A 21,894-nucleotide genomic window follows, 5' to 3' on the forward strand; every position below is an offset into this window, starting at 1 on the left:
AAAGAAAGCATTCTATAGCATATTTAGACATTTGTCTAAAAAAGTTTAATGCAATAAAAAATAAATCATTTTAGGTCAGGGCCTCAGGTGTCTGAATCTGTTTCATGATCATTTGTCTTATAGGTAAGTAGGTGATCAGCCTCCTGTGCCTGACGTACGCCGTCGACTTTTTGTGTCTTGTTTTCCTTCACCGTTCGAGCGAATGTTAAATGCGCATATAGAAAGAAAGTCCATTGGTGCACAGCAGGGAATCGAACCTACAACTTTAGGGACGACGTCGAACGTGCACGCTGAAGCCGCTATACCAACACTGCACAATGCTGTACATACATATTATATAGAAATAATTTAGTTGTGCTATTAAGTGCTAACTGCAATCACAGGCTCATGCTTAAGATTTAGTTCACTGGAGTATTTTTCTTAACCTACTTTTCTTTTACACGCATCATTAATTAATAATTATATGTATTAATTACATTCACCGCGGTCCTAGACAGTTATTCAAGCATGAATTGTTCATATGACCAAGAAATTTTTGCAATAAGAAAGTATAAAGATTGATGAGTTGCATATATTTTTAAGTTTCGTGTCACTAGATATTTTCACACACTTTCTAAAACACTCAAAAATAATCAATTAACTCTTAGCCATCTTTCCTGTGTTACAATGACTTGTAGCTTTGAATTTAAATAAAATAAATAAGTACAAGAAATATTTATAAAAACTTATCAATTAAATATTCTTAACTTGATAACAATCTCTCAAATAAAATTTTCGTAATTTCTTGACCAACTTTATTAACAATTGTAAGCGTTAAATCTTTTCACGACTTAAATTATTAGATTTTTGAATGAGATATTTTTTAACTTTGAGTAAGCATAACACATGTGAATTATGGTTCCATTATTCCCATTAATCACATATGAACCAGCAAATTTGGTACCAACGTGTACCAGACAATTATTAGTACCGGGAGCCATTCATACTTCCGCTACCTCCAAAGTAACCCGCTCTTGTGCCAACCGGTTGCCATGGAAACCAGTAACAAACACTGCCAGACATTGTCATTAACAGAAGTTCGTTCCGATGATTTTCCAATGTATGACGAGACTGTAGAAGTGGATGCCAAGGAAATTGATAGCCCTTCTGAAGACGAGATGTCCAAGTTCAACCCTCCAGTCCGGCATACGGCGAGACATGACTTTGATTCTGACTCCGCCAGTGACGACACGCCGGAGAAGTTTGACTCATCAGAGGAGGATCAGGTATGTAGTGTATTTTGGCAATGATTTCTTTATTGCTAAAAAGCATTACGCTGTTCAATCGACTTTGTAAGAAAGGATTTAATATTTTCAACATTCATGGTCTATATTATGCTTAAGTAACATATATTATTTAGACTGAGTTTCATTATCGGACGTAAAGGCAAAATACAAAATACCATCCGTATTACCTTGACGTCCGTTGTTCCACAACTAAGCGTTTTCTAAAGCAGTTTTTGACGCGCACCACCACTATGTGGAACCAGCTGCCCACTGAAGTATTTCCGAACCAATTCGACTTGGAGTCCTTCAAGAAAAGAGCGTACCAATTCTTGAGGCAACGCACTTGCGATCCTTCTGGCAATGTGAGTGTCCATGGGCGGCGGTATCACTTAACATCAGATGAGCCTCCTGCCCGTATGCCTTCTTTTATAAAAAAAAGATTACAGTAGGCCAACTAGTGTTCAATATTACTTAATTTGTGTAATTCCAATGAACCATATTCACTATAAGCAAGAATCTCATAATTAACTATGTATTACAATGTCTTCATTATTTAAGATTATTTTGATACAGACTTCGCTAGTTTCGACTTGAATTTTATTCTAAACGCGTTTCAAATCGTTCCAAAACAAGTGTTCCTGTTTATTTTAAGATCAATGATAATGTTTCAGTCGCCGGATCGACAGTCGAAGCATTCGGATAAGGATAACAATACAAAAGCTAAAAATAACGACCTCTCCCGGCAGTCCAGTCGTCGGCACGATTCTTCTAATTCCGGTAAGCAGGAACATTATATGGAGCATTGGAAAGTATCGCTTAAAACAACGTTCTTAAGTAACAATCTTGTTAATTTTATTAGTATCTCCTAAATATGTTCAAGTTGTAGCCTGCTTAGTCACGAAGGGTAAAAGTTCGAGACTTCGCGCTGAATTAAACGCATACGTAAGAAACTTAGGTATTTAATTTGGATACGGGAGTCATAATTTTTGCTAAGTTTCGAGTTAAATCTTACCCAAAGTGCCACAAGTCGACAGAGACAAAAACAGTAAGACAGTCCGCAAATTAACACTGTCTACATAAAGCTTAATTTTTTTTGGAAAATAGGAAACAATATAAAATAAAATAATTGCCGGATCATGTCACGTCTGTAGAGGCTGTTGACCAATCACAATCAAGCGAAACGCGCCGTTTGTCTTTTGTTTTACATTGTTACGCTGATTTACTTTTTTTTTATAAATTTGTTACTGTGACAATTTAACATTTCGATCTAGCCTAACTTAAGACTACTACACTACTACTAAAAATTTTATTTAACATAAGAAAGTTTCCAATAACACAAATTACCAGCAAATACTTAATGTAACATAATGCTTTAACAAATAACAATAATAAAAAAAAAACTATCCTAAAGTTATACCTTTGTTATTCCTTTTATATTAAAATTATAATTATCAATACATCTTACAATTTATTATAATATGTATATGTATGTATATTGTATATTTATAAATATTTTTTGTATAAATAGGTAATAATAATATTTTTTTTTTACTGTGTTTTATGTTTATTTTTGTATGTGTATTCCGTTTCTGGCTTTTGTGTACAACGTAATTGTTTAGATATTGTATAATAAGTAGCTATAGGAATACTGATCAACAAACACTTCTAACAGTCTCTTTTAAAGGGAAGATGCTTGTGTTTGTGTACTATTTTTGATCCACTTACCACGTGCACTCACACTAATTCACTAATTCCAATTGAATGGTTTACCTAAAGGATTTTTTCTTATTAATAATATTTCAGTTTGAAGTTTAAAATCAGCTGAATTTTTTTTTATAGATCAAATGAAACTTGGTATTCGGAGAAATAGTTGTGTTCTTTCAGATTTAGTTGGTACAAAACCTTTTTAATAAAGCCTCAGTCGTATTTTAAATTTCAGAATCGGATAGTGCGGATTTAGAGGCAGTGTTAAATCGGCCCGACCCAGTGCTGCCAACTAGCGGCAAAAAACGAGGAGTCGTTATACCAGCTGAAGGGGCCTATGATCCCAAACAGTTTGCTGATCTGAAAGTGCCAGCTGAAATGGAGAACATCTTTCAATATATCATGAAGTAAGTACAGTTTTATTGTATTAGAACGCATTTTGCTACGCACACTTTTACTTGGGTTGAGTTTAGGTAGCAGTCACATATAAACGCTATTTGACGGTATGAAATATAAAGAGTTATTAGTTACTAGAAATCTGTATAAATATGGCTTTAATTTTTTAATTTTTTATATTTCTTTTTATTGGACAATTCACACCAATTGACCTAGTCCCATGCTAAGCTGGTGAAGCTTGTGTTATGGGTACTAGGCAACGGATATAGATACATATTATAGATAGATAGACATATAAATACATATTTAAACACCCAAGACCTAAGCACAACACCAAATGCTCATCGTATCGATTTTTGTCTCAGTCGGGGATCGAACCCGGGACCCATGGATTCGCAGTCAGGGGTACTAACCACTAGACCAATGAGACCTATGGGTTATAGAGTAAAATAACTAGTTGATAATTAAAAATATTGATTTAAAACGTCTGTCACGTGACACAAAATGGTCACAGATTAGTTGAATCGACGATGACGTATCATGCTAGTAAACAATATCCTGTCTAAGCCTAATACTATTCTTGAGTATTATTTTGTCGGAGACCATTATTGATCGAAATATATGTGTTTGTGTAATTTAAGAATCATAGTTAAAGCCGGGGCCTCCACAAAAGTGGGACCTACAATAGACATCGGAAAAGAAATGTTTTAAATTCCGACTAGTAAACACTTTTATTTTGATATATTTTTATGTTTGATAAATACTTAAAGAATCTATTTTGTTTCACAATTATTGATTGATTGAAAAATTCGACTGAAAAATTGTTCATTTTATTTTGAAAATAATTTGGGGCCAGGGGGCCTCCACTCATTTGTTGCCCCGGGGCCACTAGATCTCTAAATCCGGCCCTGAAGGTACTAAAAAAACTAAACGTTTGTTTAGGTGTTCAGGTGTTCAAAAGCATGAACGTCGTAGGTGCCATCGTGCTTAGAGAGTTTGGAAATTAAGAATCTTATATTAAAAATTTTAAAGAATTAAAAATTATGATTTGTGTCACTAATAAAAAGTAATCAGAAATGATTTTTTAAATCGTGTCAAATAACAAATTTTTAGGCCTATTATAGGCAATTGGTCTAATTGATTGATTTTAGTGTGAGACATTTACCACTAACAAAATTATGATCAAAAAGATTCACTTATTATTTAGCTAATGATCTACGTGAACTTCTGGTTCCAAAAAAAAATCGAGAAAAGGCTACATAACTTAACGTTACAAGCAAATTAACTGTGAAACCGGGAGGCACAGCTAGTATATATGTGTATATATATATATATGTATGTATGTGATACGGTCTTATGTTAATAACTCTTTTAGAGGGCACATCGTTGTTTTTAATTTATTTTATTACTATTCATTACTTAAGATGTCACGAACATGGTCATTGCAGCTCCTTACAAACATTGTGTAAAACAAAAAACTTGGCGATTAAAAAGAGAGGCGGAGAGTTTATTGCCAGTTCTTCTCTTCCGTTCTACGCCCTTGATTTGAGAACTGGCAGGAAATGTAAAATTAGAAGTATTTAATTCAATTTCTTTTTTGACGTTCATAATTAGTGTACCTACATTGTGTTACCTATATGAATAAATGATTTTGACTTTTAACAAGACCAGTTGAAAAAAGATTTTATGTTATACTTGTAAACGCATTTTGAAGTTTATTCTTCATAAAGATTAAATCCTCAAGTATTCATCCGACTCGAGTATTCATGACGAATCACAAGTGTAGGTACATTGTGTTACCTACGTGAATAAATGATTTTTGAATTTTGAATTTTTTTTGAATTTTGACTCTTTTTATCACAACGTAAATACAATTTGACAGAAAGAGATAAAAGAGTACTTTAGCAAAAGACTGCAATTACACTGGAAATAAGGCCAGCCGTACACGGACTGCTTCAAGCAGTTATGACCGACTGCTTGAAGCCGCGACCGCGCGGTGAACTATAGCCATTCATTCGCTGCCGTACACACGACTGCTCGAGCAGTCGCGACCGCTTCAAGCCGTCAACTACATGATGAAATTCCATCGTGCTGTCGACCGCTCGCGAGCAGTGGCGAGGCATACACTGACTGCTCGAGCCGTCGGCGGCTCTAGAGCAGTCGACAGCTCTACGACCTCCCCCTCCCTTCTCTTCTGGCCTCGCGGCGTCTAGTGTCTCTCTGTCTGAATCCATGACTAGACTGCGGTAGAAATTCAACTGCTCGAGCGGTTGGTAGAGACTGCTCGAGCAGTCAACAACCGACTGCTCAAGCAGTCAACGCCGACCGCTCGAGCGGTCCGTGTACGTCGGTCAGCCGCTAACTGCTCGAGCAGTCCGTGTACGCCCGCTCTAAGGTACCTATATATATATATATATATAACAAATGAAAACTAAACCTCGATCTTGTAATATTTGGTAAGATAATACGATTGTCTTCACAATGTGGTCATTGTGGGTTTAGTCACATGATATACAATGAAAGTACACATTGAAGTGAAAGTGAGATGTAACTTTATCTTTATTTGGGAAACAGTTTTTATTTTAATTAGAGTCACAGACTTTCGAGATTTCTATACACTGTTATCAATTCATTGGTTGGTCTAATTTATTTTGACTTCCGCCTTATGTAATAGGAGGCAAACGGGCAGTAGGCTCTCCTGATGTTAAGTAATACCGCCGCCCATGGACACTTACATTGCCAGAAGGCTCGCAAGCGCGTTGCCGGCCTTTCAAGAATTGGTACGCCCTTTTCTGGAAGGACCCTAGGTCGAATTGGTTCAGAAGTAATTCAGTGGGCAGCTGGTTCCATATAGTGGTGGTGCGCGGCAAAAACTGCCTTGAAAAACGCTCTGTTGTGGAACGACGGACGTCGAAGTCGACGAATTGTTATATTTTTGTCACTTTATATAAAACCGTCATGGTTATAATATTTATACATTCAATCCTTGATCAGGCATCACACTATCTAATAGTATATGTAAAATAAATCAGTGGCGCTACAACCTTTTAAGGTCTGGGCCTCAGATTTCTGTTTTTATATATTGGTTGAAAGGCTCACCGACTGATAATAATTTTAAAATTACAGATACACGCCCCAGAAGATAGATATAGACTTCAAGCTCCAGCCCTTCATACCGGAATATGTCCCAGGTGTTGGCGACACGGATGCGTTCATAAAAGTCTCCGCGCCCGTATGCGGTCTAAGAGCTGAGCCCCTTGCTGAACGCGCCCTTAACATGATTGATAATTTAGGTATGTTTCGTAGTTCAAAATCATGGCTTCGTTTTCGGCTATCAAACTCCAAATTATACTCGAATGAGGAGGTTTACGATCCCTTGTGTTACTTTGTGTACTCCGTCCTGTCACCTCCGTCCGTGGTTGTCCGTCCTCCTTCGGTTGGTTGGTTAGGTTGTGTACCAAATATATTATTGTTTATTTCATGAAATTTTTTACTTTATCTTTTGTGTGTAGATTTTCTCTAAATTCTATTATGTGGAATCCAGACTACATTTCAAGTAAAATGTATTTTTGCTGGATTAAAAGGTATTGTACAGCTTGCTAGTTAGTGGACTGTGAAAAGTGTGTTTAAAATTTTATATGTAATTAATGTCAGGAGTATCTGAATAGTATATGTAATTATGTATGAGCAAGCTGCATTAGATGACTAAATATATGAGAGGGTGAGACGTAAGAACCTAACAACCCTACGGATCCCTAAGCCGTACAGACGTACCCTAACATAAATAGTGAATTTATAAATAAGTACGGGATGTCTGCACCAAGAGACCTAAGGTAACAGACGGAGCCCTACGGGTAGGATCAAAGGTTCGAGGTGGTGGGATTATCTCAAAGCTACCGGGCAGGCTCACCACGATAATTAAGGGCTTGAAGTAGTCTTCGCCACTTTGAGAGGAAGCGAGAAATGAACAAGACAGAGCAAAATTCAAATCAAATCTAATGGTAGGGGAGCCCAAGAGGGGATTTCGGGATTTACTAAAGCGCGGCAGATTAATATATAGGGGGATACCTTGTACCCGGTTAAGTACCTCCACAAAATATGAGGCCCATATATAAGGCCGCACGTGAAGGAGACAGGATCAGTTTAGTAAAAAAAAATTGACCATCAGAAATTCCCGAGCGCGTCAGATTAAGGTAGGGTGAGTTAATTACATCCTAAAAAGTGTATATTCCACTAATCTGACAATTTAAGAGTGACGGAAAAAAAGGGGAGGGCAACAAAGTTGTAAAAAAAAAACGTCATCTCGACATTCTCGAGCGTAGCTAATTTTTTTTTATTTTGAAGGAAATAATTGAAGAATAATGAAAAATATATAATCTGACGATTTCCGCAAGCCGAAATAACAAAAATTCGTCGATAAAGTTAAATGCGTGCAGCTGCGTGATGCCTACATTTCCTTAAACCGATCGGAATCTACTAAACGGCATTCTAAATATTTCCCTCAAAATTACATTTCCTGTGAATTTGAACCGATTCGGACCGATAGATTTTGAGAAATTTTGAAAAATCTTAAAAAAATAAGAATTTTTTTTTTTTAAAGTGGTTTCTTTATCGATCAATTTCAAAAACTAATCCGCCTTTGAGCTTGGAAAACCACGTCGATCGCCACCAAGCTGGTCAAAAGCGGTTGATTCGTTCGAGAGATATCGTACACGAAAGAAACCCGAAAAAGTGTTTTTTCGGGATTACTCCGAAATTTGTGGTTCGATCAATTAAAATTGCAAAATTATTTATGAGGATGATAAAACTGCGTCGAATGCCGCCAACCGCGTGAAAATTGCTTGATTCATTCAAAAGTTATTGCGGTTTGAAAATTCCAAAAATAGTGTTCTATGAAACTTATATCAGACTTTCGAGCTGGGAGAGCTCAAATGCATAGAAATGTTATTTCTTTGAACTCAGCGAGCTCAAAATATCAATTTTAAGCGCCCAGGAATGGAATTAGCGGGAAGTTGCAGGGATGGCCCTTTAGGTGAACCGTTTTTCTATTTTTTTTTTGTCAGATCAGGCGAATCCCTCTAGATAATCGTCAGATTATGAGACAGTACGTTTAGAACATAAAGATGAACCACATATATCTTAATCTGACGCGCTTGAGTATTTCAAAATTGCGATTTTTTTTTGCAAATTAAGAAAATGGCTGTGGGTTTGCGTCCCATCGAAATCGTCAGATTAGTGAATGAGAGCTTTTTTTTGGTTCACTTAACACTCCCTTAGAAAATCTGACGCGCTCGATAAATTTTTTTTTTTTAAATTTTCAACCCTTAAATACAACCACCCGCATCATGCAAACGATCAGATTAACATACGTACATTATTAAAAATACGTAGGGCATAGATGCTATCAATATCTGACGCGCTCGAGGATGTCGATGCAACAGTTTTTTTTACATATTTAACTATCTATAGCCGCTTCCCCCACCGATGAAAAGGAATTTATCATATAACATTTTTTTCTTCTTTTTATCTAAGCTTTGCATCCCAATAGGTCTCTACGACGCTCGAGTAAATCCCCATTTAGCATCGTGGGCTCCCCTACCATAACCCAATTTAATAATAACATGTCGTACAGCTTATAACAATATTTTACCAAAATATTTTTTTATACTAAAAAGCGTAAATAAATCTCAAGTTTAATATCAATAATTCCGACAAAAATCTAATGTCAAAATGCAAATTATAAATCTAATGACGCTCGTGAATTGCGACTCTGACCCACATACAGATATATCCGACGCAGATCGTTGGCAATCTTATCGCGTTAAAATTAGTGCATAAATATTTAACATTGTATAGAGCAATGACTTCAGCGTGTTTATCCCGTGGCTCAGTTCGATTTCCGGCGAAATAATAATTGTTTTTTAGTTGGTCAGGAAGGCTCCCAGTAAGACAAAAAAAAAAAAAATATTTTTTATTAGTAATCTTACAGCTAACATACGTATTGTAAAACAAAACACGTAGACAATATACAAAGCCAAAACAGATTTGATAAACAAAATACATGAAACAGAAAATATTAGTAAGTAAATTAATAGACAAAAATGTAAAAAATAATGAAAGAAAACTAAAATTTAGGAATAAACAAAATTTAAAACAACAATTTCAGATACTTTACATATTTTTTTTATAATACTACTAGCTGACCGGGCAAACGTCGTTTTGCCATGTATATAATTTATAATAAAAAATAGGGGTTGATCGTAGAGGGGTGAAAATTAGGGGTTGATCGTAGGGGTGGACAACTCTTAACATTTAGGGGGCTGAAAAATAGATGTTGTCCGATTCTCAGACATACCCAATATGTACACAAAATTTTATGAGAATCGGTCGAGCCGTTTCGGAGGAGTTTAACTACAAACACCGCGACACGAGAATTTAACATATTAGATATATATATATTTTTGATTATAAATTATAACTATGGTGAATGTTGCTACTATGTGGAATATTACATATAGAAATGTTCACCACTTTATTCTCGAGTATACTTTTTTTATCGGATAGGATTTATGGATGAATTGCCGGTCATTATAATTTTCAGTAATGATGACTTAAGATTGAACTTTTAAGACCTATTACATAAATACGTATAATATCTTTATACGCAGTATGTCTGCCTATCTACGTATAAAAATATATATAACTAGCGAATCCTACAGACGTTGAATCTCATAATGTAAATCATTCTCAACTCGGCTTGAACACACAAAAATATTTCATCAAAATCTGCCTAAAAATTACGATGACATGCACAGAAGATTTATATATGTATATACCGTCTGCAGCGCCATGCTGGACTGATTTGTGAATCTAAACCATCCAGTCGGTCCAGCCGTCTAAAAGCCGTTCAGTGACATACACACACAGTAGAATTATATATTTATAAATATATAATACATGGTACATATTTGTCGTGAATTTTTTTCTAATTTTATGTCCCCATGAATATTTGGTATTTTATTTTTTGGTACTCATAAAATGATACGCTCCTTATGTGCTAAATTATTTTTATTACATAAAAGCATCTATCTATCTATTTATTTTTTGATGTTTAAGGTTTAACAATATTGGACGAACCAGCGGCTGAACAAAGTGACACGGCGTTGTTGCATCTCCAACTTAGAGCCATTTCTAAGACTAGCAGTGCGAAATCCAATCTTGTGAGTTAATTATATCTATCTATATAAATAAAAATAAATAGCTAAGCGCAAAATTTGAAGACGGCTGGACCAATTCGACAATTTTTTTATTTACCTTGAACTTTGAGGAAGGTTTTCATGACGAGAATTTTTTTTTGTTTTATTTAGTACTTACATTTTATTCCGGAAAAGCGAACAGTGTCTACGGGTAGCATAGTAAAATTAAAAATATACCACATGTTGGTATGTAGCTACTAAAATGTGGGCTAAGAAAAAAAATCTATCTAATCTAAATCTGTTTCGAAAATAATTATTTATTGTTTTATTTTTATAAAACGTGGGCAAACGGCCAGTAACTGATAGTAAGTGATATTACCCGCTCAGTGCAAGAATGCTAGCAAGTGAGTTGCCGGTTTTTTAAGAATTGGTACGCTCTTTTCTTGAAGGACCCAAAGTGGAATTGGTTCTAACGAATTTAACGTCGCTTCGTGTCACATATGACTATTGAATACTACGCTTTTGAAACTGTATGTTTATTTCAGTCTGTTAGATTAAGATTTAGGGTATTATATTATTTGCCCTAAAAATAATATACACATGTTTTAATTTTTTTAGTTAACGAAGAAAATCGAGAATGCCGAAAGCAATCCCAAGGCGATAGAGAGATGGATAAAAGATGTCAGCGAGTTACATATATCGAAACCGGCCCCCACCGTCAGTTATACTACGTAAGCCAATAACTTCGCTATAAAGTCAAAACTATTGCCATAATATTTAAAAAAATAAATAAAAAAAAATAACTTCGCATTTTAAACAAAAGAAACATTTGTTTTGTAGATAGACAACTAGATGGCGTTTTCCTACGATTAATCAAATGGCATCTAGCGCTATTTTTTATAGTTAAAATATAGTTCAGAAATGTCTTTAGGTTGGTGTGGACTCGCAGCCCTAATATCGTGCCTTCCAACCCGGTTGTGGACTAATTAATTTTCTATCTAGGAACGCAATAATGTAGGAATATATCGCAAAAAACAGGGTCAGTCCTAAAAGACAGCATGATGACACATGCTCATGTATCATGTCAAGGCTCACTGATCGCCTTCTTTACAGAGAAATAATTAAAAAAATATTATGAAGATTTTATTCTTTCCATATTTTTTATTTTTATTTTTTGATTATTATTATTATGTGTGTGTTTAGTTAGTAATAAAAGTTATATCTAATTATGAACGAAACTTAATTCCCGACAGCAAAACACCTCTTTTATCTTTTGTCGTAGTAAGTTACATCTCCTCATCTTAGCTGATAACTAAATATTTTAAACACCGCATAATAAGTGACTCTATTGGGACAATGAAATAAAATAATAAGCGATATTCTATATATGTATTTTAATTAACTTAAATTATTAATAAAAATATACATTGTCGTTTTAATAAAAAATTGTGAAACCTATTTTTCAGAAAAATGCCGGATATAGACAGCCTAATGGAAGAGTGGCCCGACGCTATGGAGGAAACATTGAACGAAGTTGGTTTCCCGCCGGCGAGTCTTGACTGCTCACTGTCACAATACGTTGATATAGTCTGTGCAATATTTGACATTCCAATAGCGGGAGACACGCTCAATGACAGATTACAGGCGCTACATTTGTTGTTTAGTCTGTATTCAGCTGTCAAAAACTCGCAGTTGTACGCCGATAGGATAAAAGAGGAAAAGGGATAAGCGGGGACGTACTGGAAATTTAGGGGAGAGGCCTATATCCAACAGCGGACGTCAACAGGTTGAAACGAAGGTTACGTTCTTTTACGTTTCTAGTAATAAAGGTCTTTTGATTTAAACCAAAATGTATTTTCTTTTAATACAATAATCTTTTGTACTATTTATTTAGGATATTATTACTATTATAATTTATATTAATACTATTATAATATACAAACCATACATGATCTTTATGACAATTAATATGTTCATATCAATATACAGGATATGTTTTTTATCTAATTGACTTTATATTACATGCCTTATTTTAAAATTATTTTTAGAGTCACACATGAACATACTTTGGTTGTAGCACGGATATTTTAATAATAAAAAAAACTGTACTGCAACCTTTTTTAGATTCTCAGATTTATATATCTGTTTCATAATTCCTCCTCCGACACACGCCGTCGACTGTTTGGGTCTAAGCCAAGTTGCTTTCCTCATAATGTTTTCCTTCACCATTCGAGCGAATGTTAAATGTGCAGATAGTCACTAGGCTGAAGCCATTAGGCCAACACTGCTCTAATAATAATCAAATAGGATTTCTACAAAAATGCCACTCAAGATATCAAAATTAATCCTTATTTATTGTACTTACTGGTCACACAGAATGCATAGGATCGTCTATGGTTTATATAGGTAATAAAAACAACAATAACTTTGGCAATCTTATTTATTTACACATTTTGAAAATATACCATCTACATTTGTTGACTTATTAGCCTCTGCCAGGCTTTATATACTAATTGATGAATTTTGCAATGTATGAGTTGGGACACTTTGTTTTACAATTTGGTGTATTTCGGGATTATTGCTGATTCGTGAGACTTAGTGATTTTGTTTATTGGAAGACTTCATTTACATTTTATTACAATCAAGAAGTCACGGAAATGACAATTTCTTACGAGGTACCCTCTTTTTAAAAACTATTACACAGTTAACTAAAGTATATTTGTCTTCTGTCTATATTGTAAAGACAGATCAGAGCTAGATAAATTAGGTTATTAAGAGGGTAGTGTTAAAAAAAAGTAGATGAGATAAAGTGAAACTATTAGCTGTTTTTAACACACCAGAAGCGCCTTAAGTTTCTGACATATATAGCACTTGTTATAATAAATAAATTACTAGCTAACGCCTGTGACTTCGTTCAGGTGTTCCCATAAATAAATTTATTTATTTATTTCATTCATTTCAAACAGTTTGTAAGATTATTGTAATGTCAACGAACAAAAACTTAAATTAAATAATTTGTAGATTAAAATGTCGAATAAAATGTCAGTTTAAAGGCGCCAGTGGTGGACAGCACACGTCTAAGCGAGTCTAAAGTTATATGAGCAGTGGTCTATATTATATTAGTAAGCGACTTATGGTAATAATTTATGTTATATGTACACATACAAAGCAAATTCACAAAGCATTAATTTTATCACAGTTTCATTCTTTGCACCCACTCTTATTTTAGGAGAAAATAGGAAATTAACTTTATGTCTTAATACACAAAATAGTTAATAAATTAATTTTCGAAATTGCTATCTTTTGACAGCACGTAAACAAATATTTTTTGTGTGTTGAGACATTTTGAACACAAAGTATCGCCAAACATAAAAGTGAAAATTTACCGTATTCAATGGGATATACCAAAATTGTACCATTTACGGGTGGAGGATTAGAGGTCCGTTGACACAAAATATCTGACCCATGCCCCATAAGGGGTTTGTTTACTGGACAATAGTCCAAAAAGAACTTAAAACAGCTTCACAGTGACCTCGAAGTTTGGAGCTACCAAAAAGAATTAAGAATTAAAATCTAATAAATAAACATTTGTACAAATAAATTCACGCAAAATATCACAAGCAAACATTGTCTTTTGAATATCTATACTACATCACATTAAATTTAGATAATTATAGGATAAAGGAAAGCAAAGGTAAAAAATAATCACGGTAGATGGCGCTGTAATTAATTTTACACAGTATTAAAAAAAATATATTCTGTCTACACAATGTGGCTGACGTTAAACTCACTCGTAAAATACGGATTTTTCACTCACAGTTAAACTAACGAGTCGTTTTCGAGACCTTAACATTTAATCTTGTATGGAGATAATATTAGGCTTTATACACATTTTACAAATTTTAAGAGATGGATAAAAAGCGAAAGTTCATGCGCTAACTCACCCAAAAGCACAGCCCATTAATGGCGCATGGTCTGTCATTTGCTTCGAGTAAACTCATCGAATTACGTTTAAGTAAATGCTTGGCGACAAATCAAGTAAAACGCACTTAAAAAGAATAAAATGAACAATCAAATGTCACTTTGACAGATGACAATTGACACTTTCTGAATGTTAGTTTATGAGACTTAATATTAGTTGATTTACTTACACGTCTCGATGAGAATATTACTAGAGTAAATTTCCAAAACAAATGACGCATATAGTCAGCCATTTAATTTTGGAAAGTGATTAGCGCATGGTAGTGTTACCATCTCTAGCTCTTTTGACACATGACATTTTCGATAAATTTCTTTTTTATCGCAAACCTTTAGAGTAATCAGAATGTATACATTAAAAAAATACAATAATCAAATTGGTGGATCCACCACATACGTCAATTAGGGGTGGTTCAAGTATTACGTAAGCAGATTTACTGCAATTTATCCCCCCCCCCTCTCCTCTTGTCAGCAAAAAAATAGTACATAAACGTATGTATTTTTGTAGGAATCCTCGGAAATGCATTTCGTTTTCAAGCCTAGACAATGTGTGGGTAATATGTGTAAAAAAGTAAATAATTACTGTTAACGTATTCACCAAATAAGAAAATCAAATACCCCCCTCCCCCCTATAGTGTTTACGTAATACTTGAACGGCCCCTTAGGTCGAATTCTGTTTCGAGCCAAGACCCTTATTTATGTCTATTATCTATGCTCAAATATTGTATAGGGCTAGTGATAATGAAATAGATTTAGAAGTCGCCTATTAATGGGATACTGTTGTTTGTCTGATCGCGGTTCCTCCTCGTTTCTGATGCAAAAGTAACTCGTAATCATGCTGCGACAGATTGGACATTTGTCTAGCTTCGCTGTAAAAAAAAACTGTTTTAAATATTTTTAATAATCTGAATCAGCGTCATAGACATTATATATATCTTCTGTTGTACTTTAGAAGAGTCGCTTGTCTATTCAAACCACTTTGTCTATGAAGTTTGACACATTTGACAATGCCCAAAACTTGAGGTAAATTATAATGCATTGTTATAATTTACTTTTCGTATCCCCAATGTTTATACGTCTAGAGGCCTCGGTGCAACAAAGAATTGCCTCCTCAAATTATTTATCAAATAAAATGTATTTTTTTTTTCAAAATCATTTTTTTATTAAATTTATTTTCGCTACGTACATTTTACATATAGTTCTGAAAAGCGCTTTCTCCATTACCAAACAATAAATAAAAACATTTTTTATTTTATTTCTGTTTCTATGGATTTAAGCAGACAAGATAAGATTCAAGCAAGACAGAGCAATACGCATACCTTGTTACGAGGCTATACATGTTTACTCAGGTGTAAAGAACTCTACTGACCGAGAGCTGGCAACCATTTTTTTCCTTTCATTTAAGACGTAAAATTTTTTTGAAAAATATGGTTGCAATTAATATCAGAAAATGAAAAGTAAAAAAAAGTCTCCAAGTTCTCGTCGCCTCTGCGCATAGTACGGCCGAAATATGATATAATTCGTTGTTCGCGTATGATAGATAGGTGCATTGGTGCGCTTTGCAGTCCATAGTAAGTATTATATTTTTTATAGCTTATCATTATTCTCTCAACATTCATTTAAAAAAATCTTTTGAAAAGACTACGCCATATTTGGCATAACCTCAAGGAAAGCATTGACAATAAATCTTCATCCTTTTTCAATGCACATTCGTGATTAGAATAAAATCAATGTCATTGCTTGAAGCTAACGACCACCGAGTGTCCTAGTGTAATACTTACATTGGTCCATAAATTGGTAACTTAAAATAATTTTATTGAATTGCCTTTGCTAGTGAGGGTAGCGCAAAAAGTTTAGTGAGGGTATTTAGAAAATAATTTTATTAAGTGAAAGGCATATTTTATAATGAAAATTCCGAGGCAATAATAAGCTGACGTAACCTCATGACCGCAACCTTGCACAGACATCCAACACTCGCCGCATACAAACCACTACAGACCACTATACTATAACTCCTATTGATTTACGGATTGAATACTAATGATGCGCGTGAGTTGAATAAATGCGATCTGGGATCATAGCCTTATAAGATCAGAGGACATTATTAGAAGGTAAGATATAGTTAATGATTATTAATTATTATTTGTTTCGTTATCAGTTATTTTTTTTAAATGACTAAATTAAAAATATTTTGTAAAGAAAACTAACTAAGACGATACCTGGGGGGGGGGGGCTGGGTTCTATTCCTGGCTAAATTGTATATTATAAAAACTTACGTAAACATCCCGCACATAAGCAGGCATGTCGGCATGGCAACAGTGCGCGCGATAAAGGGGCGGCTGCGCACACGCAGCACAAGGCTTCGCCCTTGGCCCGATAGCCCTCGTCTACGTCTGCCATCTCACCGGACACATACAATTGCTGGAATTTTATAAATATATACATAGTTAAAAATATATGATAAAAGAGTTTCGCGCTGAAGCCACTTGGCCAACACTGCTCTCTACTCAGGGTAGTTGTAACTAAGTATATCCCGAACAAAACCTCATTATTAAAATCAGGATCACTTTTGGAAGTTAAAGAGTAAGGTCCCAGGTTTAAAATTAAAACATCTTTTCAATAATTAAACGATAGATATGTCGCAGCCAACTAGCTTAATTAGCCGTTCAATTAACAGCCTAGTCTTTTAACTAAACGGCGCCGTTTAACTAGCGGCCTGAAAGATGTTCAGCCAGTTGATCAAACTGCTAGGCAAATCGATGCTAGATCGATGACATTTCATTGCCTAGCTTATTGACTGTTAAGTTAAATTTAATTCCTCTTTTTGCCACTCTCAAAATAGAAACGAAACTCTTCAAACTATCAACATGGCGTCGGCAAATCACAACTTTGATGGTGTTTTCCAAACTTTCATGAACAACAACAAGTACAATGGAAGAGTGTAGTGGTAATAATGATATGAATTTGACTCAAGCAATTAAATTTTAAAAGAAATATTTTTTTTTGTATTGTTCAACTTTTTTATTTCTGCCAAATAATGACTCTATCGTACGAATGGCCTAAGCATTAGCCAACCAGTTTATTAACAAACGCTACGGCTGAATATCTTTCAGGCCGCTAATTAAACGGCGCCGTTTAGTTAAAAGGCTAGGCTGTTAATTGAACGGCTAATTAAGCTAGTTGGTGGCGACATATATAACATAGAAAACCGAAGCTACCTTTAAGCACGATAAGTGTCCGTTGGCCTGTTTCAAATATTGCGCGATGACTCCACTCGGAAGTGGGCACTGCTCGTCTTTAATGTGAACTATACTCACAAGGGCCACCTGAAACATTCAAATAAATTATTAGCCACAGACTAGGGACACTCCAAAATGTCAACACTCAACAGGACACGGGTCTTTTGTTCTTTTTTGTTGAATGGTAAGACTTAACCAATTAGTAAAATCATCCACCCGACGTCCACCGTTCCACAACTGAGCGTTTTTGCCGCGCACCACCACTTTGTAGAACCAGCTGCCCACTGAAGTATTTCCGAACCACTTCGACTTAAGAAAAGAGGTCCTTTAAGAAAAGAACGTACCAATTCTTAAAAGGCCAGCAACACACTCGCGAGCCCTCTGGCATTGTGAGTGTCCATGGACGGCGGTATTACTTAACATCAGCCCTGCGATTCTGTATCGCTGTGTGAGTTACAGAATCGCAGGGCAGGTGAGCCTCCTGCCCGTTTGCCCCCTGTTCTATATAAAATTCATTGAATTGATCCAAATTGTGGGCGATAGACCATTTTTTTCTATACTTAAATGAAAATCTCCTAACGGGTTCCCACAGTATCTTTTTGATTAAGCTTAGCTTCGTTCTAAGAAAGAAATATCTTAAAACATCCAATGGCATTTATGATCATGACCATCAGCTTTGTGGCTTTCCATAGAAAAGGTTACGTTCTAGTAATCCATTTAATATTCAAGAGATATAAATAACTAGAAAATGTGAACACAGTTTAAGGAAGCCATAAAAAAATATATGGATTGAAAATTATATCGAAACCTTATTTGCATACGATATTACCATCCATAACCCAAAAGAAAAACAACTTTGCGTCAGTTTCAATTAATTACATAATTAATTGTATCAATTTTTTTAAAAAAGGGTTCATTAACAGTCATTACAATAAACGCTTACATCTATAAAAATAACAATTAAAACTAATTTTACGCCCTTTAACAGGCAAACAAACGTTAATACCTACTTAATAACTATCGCTAACTCACCAAATACTTACTAATTATATATTATGTGCTTTATAAATGATATAAATGCTAAGTATGTCCAAATTTTTGGAAAAGAATCCCTTTTTTTAAACAACTTATTATTGTATAGTAACAGGATTTTGTAAAATAGCGTCCTAGGAAGTCATTCTTAATAGAATAGGAGGCAAGCGGGCTCAGCTGATGTTTATTTATTTATTCCACATCATTATTCTATCTTTACAGTTATTACTAATGCAATAGAACAACACATTAATTATCCCCACACCAATTAACCTACATAAAAAAATTACAAAAATATATTTATATACCTAAATCTTATAACTAATAATATAGGAAGCAACTCTTGTGAACTCAGCCAGTGTACAAACAAATAGGTCTACCTCAACAGAAATTATATTTATTATATGTAGTGCTTCGCTAACCAAGCTGCTAGCAATGTTAAGCGATATCCCCGCCCATGGACACTCAATGCCAGAGGGCTCGCGTTGCCGGCCTTTTAAGAATTTGTACGATCTTTTCTTGAACGTAAGTCGAATTAGTTCGGAAATACTTTAGTACACAAAAAGTGCCTTAAATAATTATGACAATAATTTGTTTATTCTTTCGTACATACAGAAGCGTCTATATGGCTTAGAGGTTTGTGGCTTATTAGGTCCTGGGTAACGTAGCGAAACAACAATAAAAAAACTACTACTTTACAAAATCTACATTAATACCATGATAGCTTGATCGCCAAATATTTTTTTTTTTTGACTCACCGTATCATCAGGCCTCAGCTCCGCCGTGTCTCTCTGATCTCGTGCCAGAATAACCACGAGAGGGTAGCAGCTTCTAGGCGGCGGGCCTAGCTGAAGTGCGTCATCAGATGACAGCTTAAGAACCCTCTCGTCGTGGGGGTTACTTCTGAAAATTGGAAAATATTCGTGATTAATCTGCAGGACCACAAAATAATAATATCTGATACAAACGTGAACACGGTCAGAATTATGAAAACATAAATGTTACGACATAACATATTATTTATTACAGAAATACATACATTATCCTTACAGACTATGCCACTTCGATAATGTCGAGAAACATTTAATAAAATATAATATAGGACATATATAATATTAAACACATACATACACAATATCGCTACTGTGAATTCACTCTGCGAACCTATAAACATGTCGATAGTGTCGGAGACAGCATTCAGTAGGCACAACGTCTTTGATAACGGGAATCTGTATAACAGACTGGTTCTTGCCCTTGGTATCGCAAATAGCATAGGCCTCCGCCGTCGCACATATCCCATAGGTACTAATGAACTAAAGTTAACATGAATTCACATCTATATGTTACGCTCCTCTAATAGATGTATTTTGGGAATCCCGTCTCACAGCTCATCCTTTTTAGGCAAGTCGTTTAGAAACTCCGCCAAAGTTGTGGAATACGCTCCTACAACTCCATACAATTGGCTACCTCCCCTACCTCTTTCTTTCTTCTTAAACCTTGTCAACCATGTCTTCTACACCATATCCTATCCAGCTCAATCCTGACTTGCAATTCATGTATTTTCTTATTCTTTGGTATTGCATTGTGAATTGTAATTCATTAACCTTATTTTATTTTTTATTTAAGATTAAGTTTGGCAATTGTTTAATTGTTTAGTTTTACTTGTAATTTTATTAATTTGGATGTACACTTCTTGCACTTTACCCGTAGTATTTCTTTTTTTAGTTCTTATTTTCTTACTAGGGTTGTCTGGAAGAGATCGCTTGTTAGCTGCTACGGCATGCATGCATAAGCCTACTAATAATTTATGGTATTTGTTTTTATTTGCAATATCGCTGTCGATAGATGAGCTCAGCTATTGCTTCATCATACATAATGGCAATGATGAATGATGTTTACAACTTTATAAAATCGAAAGTTATTTAATATTGGTATGTATACTTAATAACGTCAATATAAAAAGGAAGATTCTCATTTCAATCTACTACCATTTCTTAAATCAATGACGTACACCGAGAAGAACTGGCAAGAAACTTTGCTAGTATTTTTAATCGCCAAGTTTTTGGTTAACAAGAATATTGTAATGCTTCACTTGACATATTGAAACAAAATGTTAAGAAACAGAAGAACGCACACAGCAAGCAAGCGCCCTGTATGTTTTGAATACTATGCAAATACCAACTTTCGCAGTAATGGCCAAATTTCAATAGGTTCTAACCACAATATCAAATAGTCATGTTAACTTTTTCAGTCGACACATTATGCAAATATGCACATAAGCAAGTTTTGAAGTAAACTAAACTTTAAAATTAATTTATCTTGTCATTAAACTGTTATCTTTAAATTAGGTACTTGCAAAATGATTTCCACTTCATTTCAATTACACAAGTTTGACTAATGTCGATAACATAATATTTTTTTCATATAGAAGTCACACGTCGAAATGATAATATCTACGTATTTGTTTGTTATAAATTTGACACAGAACAATTTAATTATAATGTACATAGATTAGATAATGCAATTAACAATAACAAAGGCGAGATGACCTCAGGTGTCTTTCTTAGAAATTTTGACATAGGTTAGTTTTGTAAGCTGATTATAAAAACAATTATACTTAAGTTTGTTGTTGATGTCTAATTCTGTTACACTAGTCTCGATTCTAAAGGGTAAGTAAGCCTTAGCACCGACGTTAATCTTAACAGATTTAACTATAAAACGTGTGCTATAATTGCGATGTTTTGAAAAAAAGATGTGGTAGTACTCATCGTAGATTTTTGAAAAAATAACGCTTTTATTAAACTCTGGGATAAACAGCATAGACAATGGCAAAAGCTGGGAGGGGTTCCAACCAAACACTAAACATTATATTTAATTTTTACTGAACTATACATAGGTCATATTCTTAAGGTGGGAACTGACCAAAGTTACGAGGTGTAATGTAACACGTTACACAGCGAGCATTCGTGCAGTCAGTACGTCGTGTTACGGGGAAACCAGCGAGCAACGAGCCGCTCGTGCTCGCTTTGAGTGCTCCACCCGGCTGTCGGTTTTTTGGCGAATCCTTTGACTGTTACGCGCAGT

At 34.8% G+C, this 21,894-nt stretch overlaps 2 protein-coding genes across 2 annotated transcripts in view; one reads left to right on the forward strand and one right to left on the reverse strand.

Annotated features, from left to right (window-relative positions):
* Positions 1 to 757: 757 nt before the first annotated feature.
* Positions 758 to 12,405, forward strand: LOC125054866 (intraflagellar transport protein 46 homolog). Its single transcript, XM_047657000.1, has 7 exons — positions 758 to 1,265; positions 1,937 to 2,042; positions 3,205 to 3,376; positions 6,492 to 6,658; positions 10,482 to 10,585; positions 11,180 to 11,292; positions 12,028 to 12,405. The coding sequence occupies exons 1-7, from the start codon at positions 1,032 to 1,034 to the stop codon at positions 12,287 to 12,289; spliced, it is 1,158 nt and encodes a 385-aa protein (XP_047512956.1). The 5' UTR covers positions 758 to 1,031; the 3' UTR covers positions 12,290 to 12,405.
* Positions 12,406 to 15,122: 2,717 nt separating this feature from the next.
* Positions 15,123 to 21,894, reverse strand: part of LOC125054742 (cell growth regulator with RING finger domain protein 1-like) — a 34,171-nt gene continuing 27,399 nt past the window's right edge. Inside the window, exons 4-7 of the mRNA XM_047656786.1 lie at positions 19,569 to 19,713; positions 17,758 to 17,865; positions 16,816 to 16,960; positions 15,123 to 15,408 (exon numbers count right to left, since the gene is read on the reverse strand). Coding sequence (XP_047512742.1) covers positions 15,272 to 15,408; positions 16,816 to 16,960; positions 17,758 to 17,865; positions 19,569 to 19,713 — 535 coding nt within the window. The 3' untranslated portion in view covers positions 15,123 to 15,271. The remainder of the gene's footprint in view (positions 15,409 to 16,815; positions 16,961 to 17,757; positions 17,866 to 19,568; positions 19,714 to 21,894) is intronic.

This window comes from Pieris napi, chromosome 12 (genome assembly GCF_905475465.1).
Source record: "Pieris napi chromosome 12, ilPieNapi1.2, whole genome shotgun sequence".
Classification (NCBI taxonomy): domain Eukaryota; kingdom Metazoa; phylum Arthropoda; class Insecta; order Lepidoptera; family Pieridae; genus Pieris; species Pieris napi.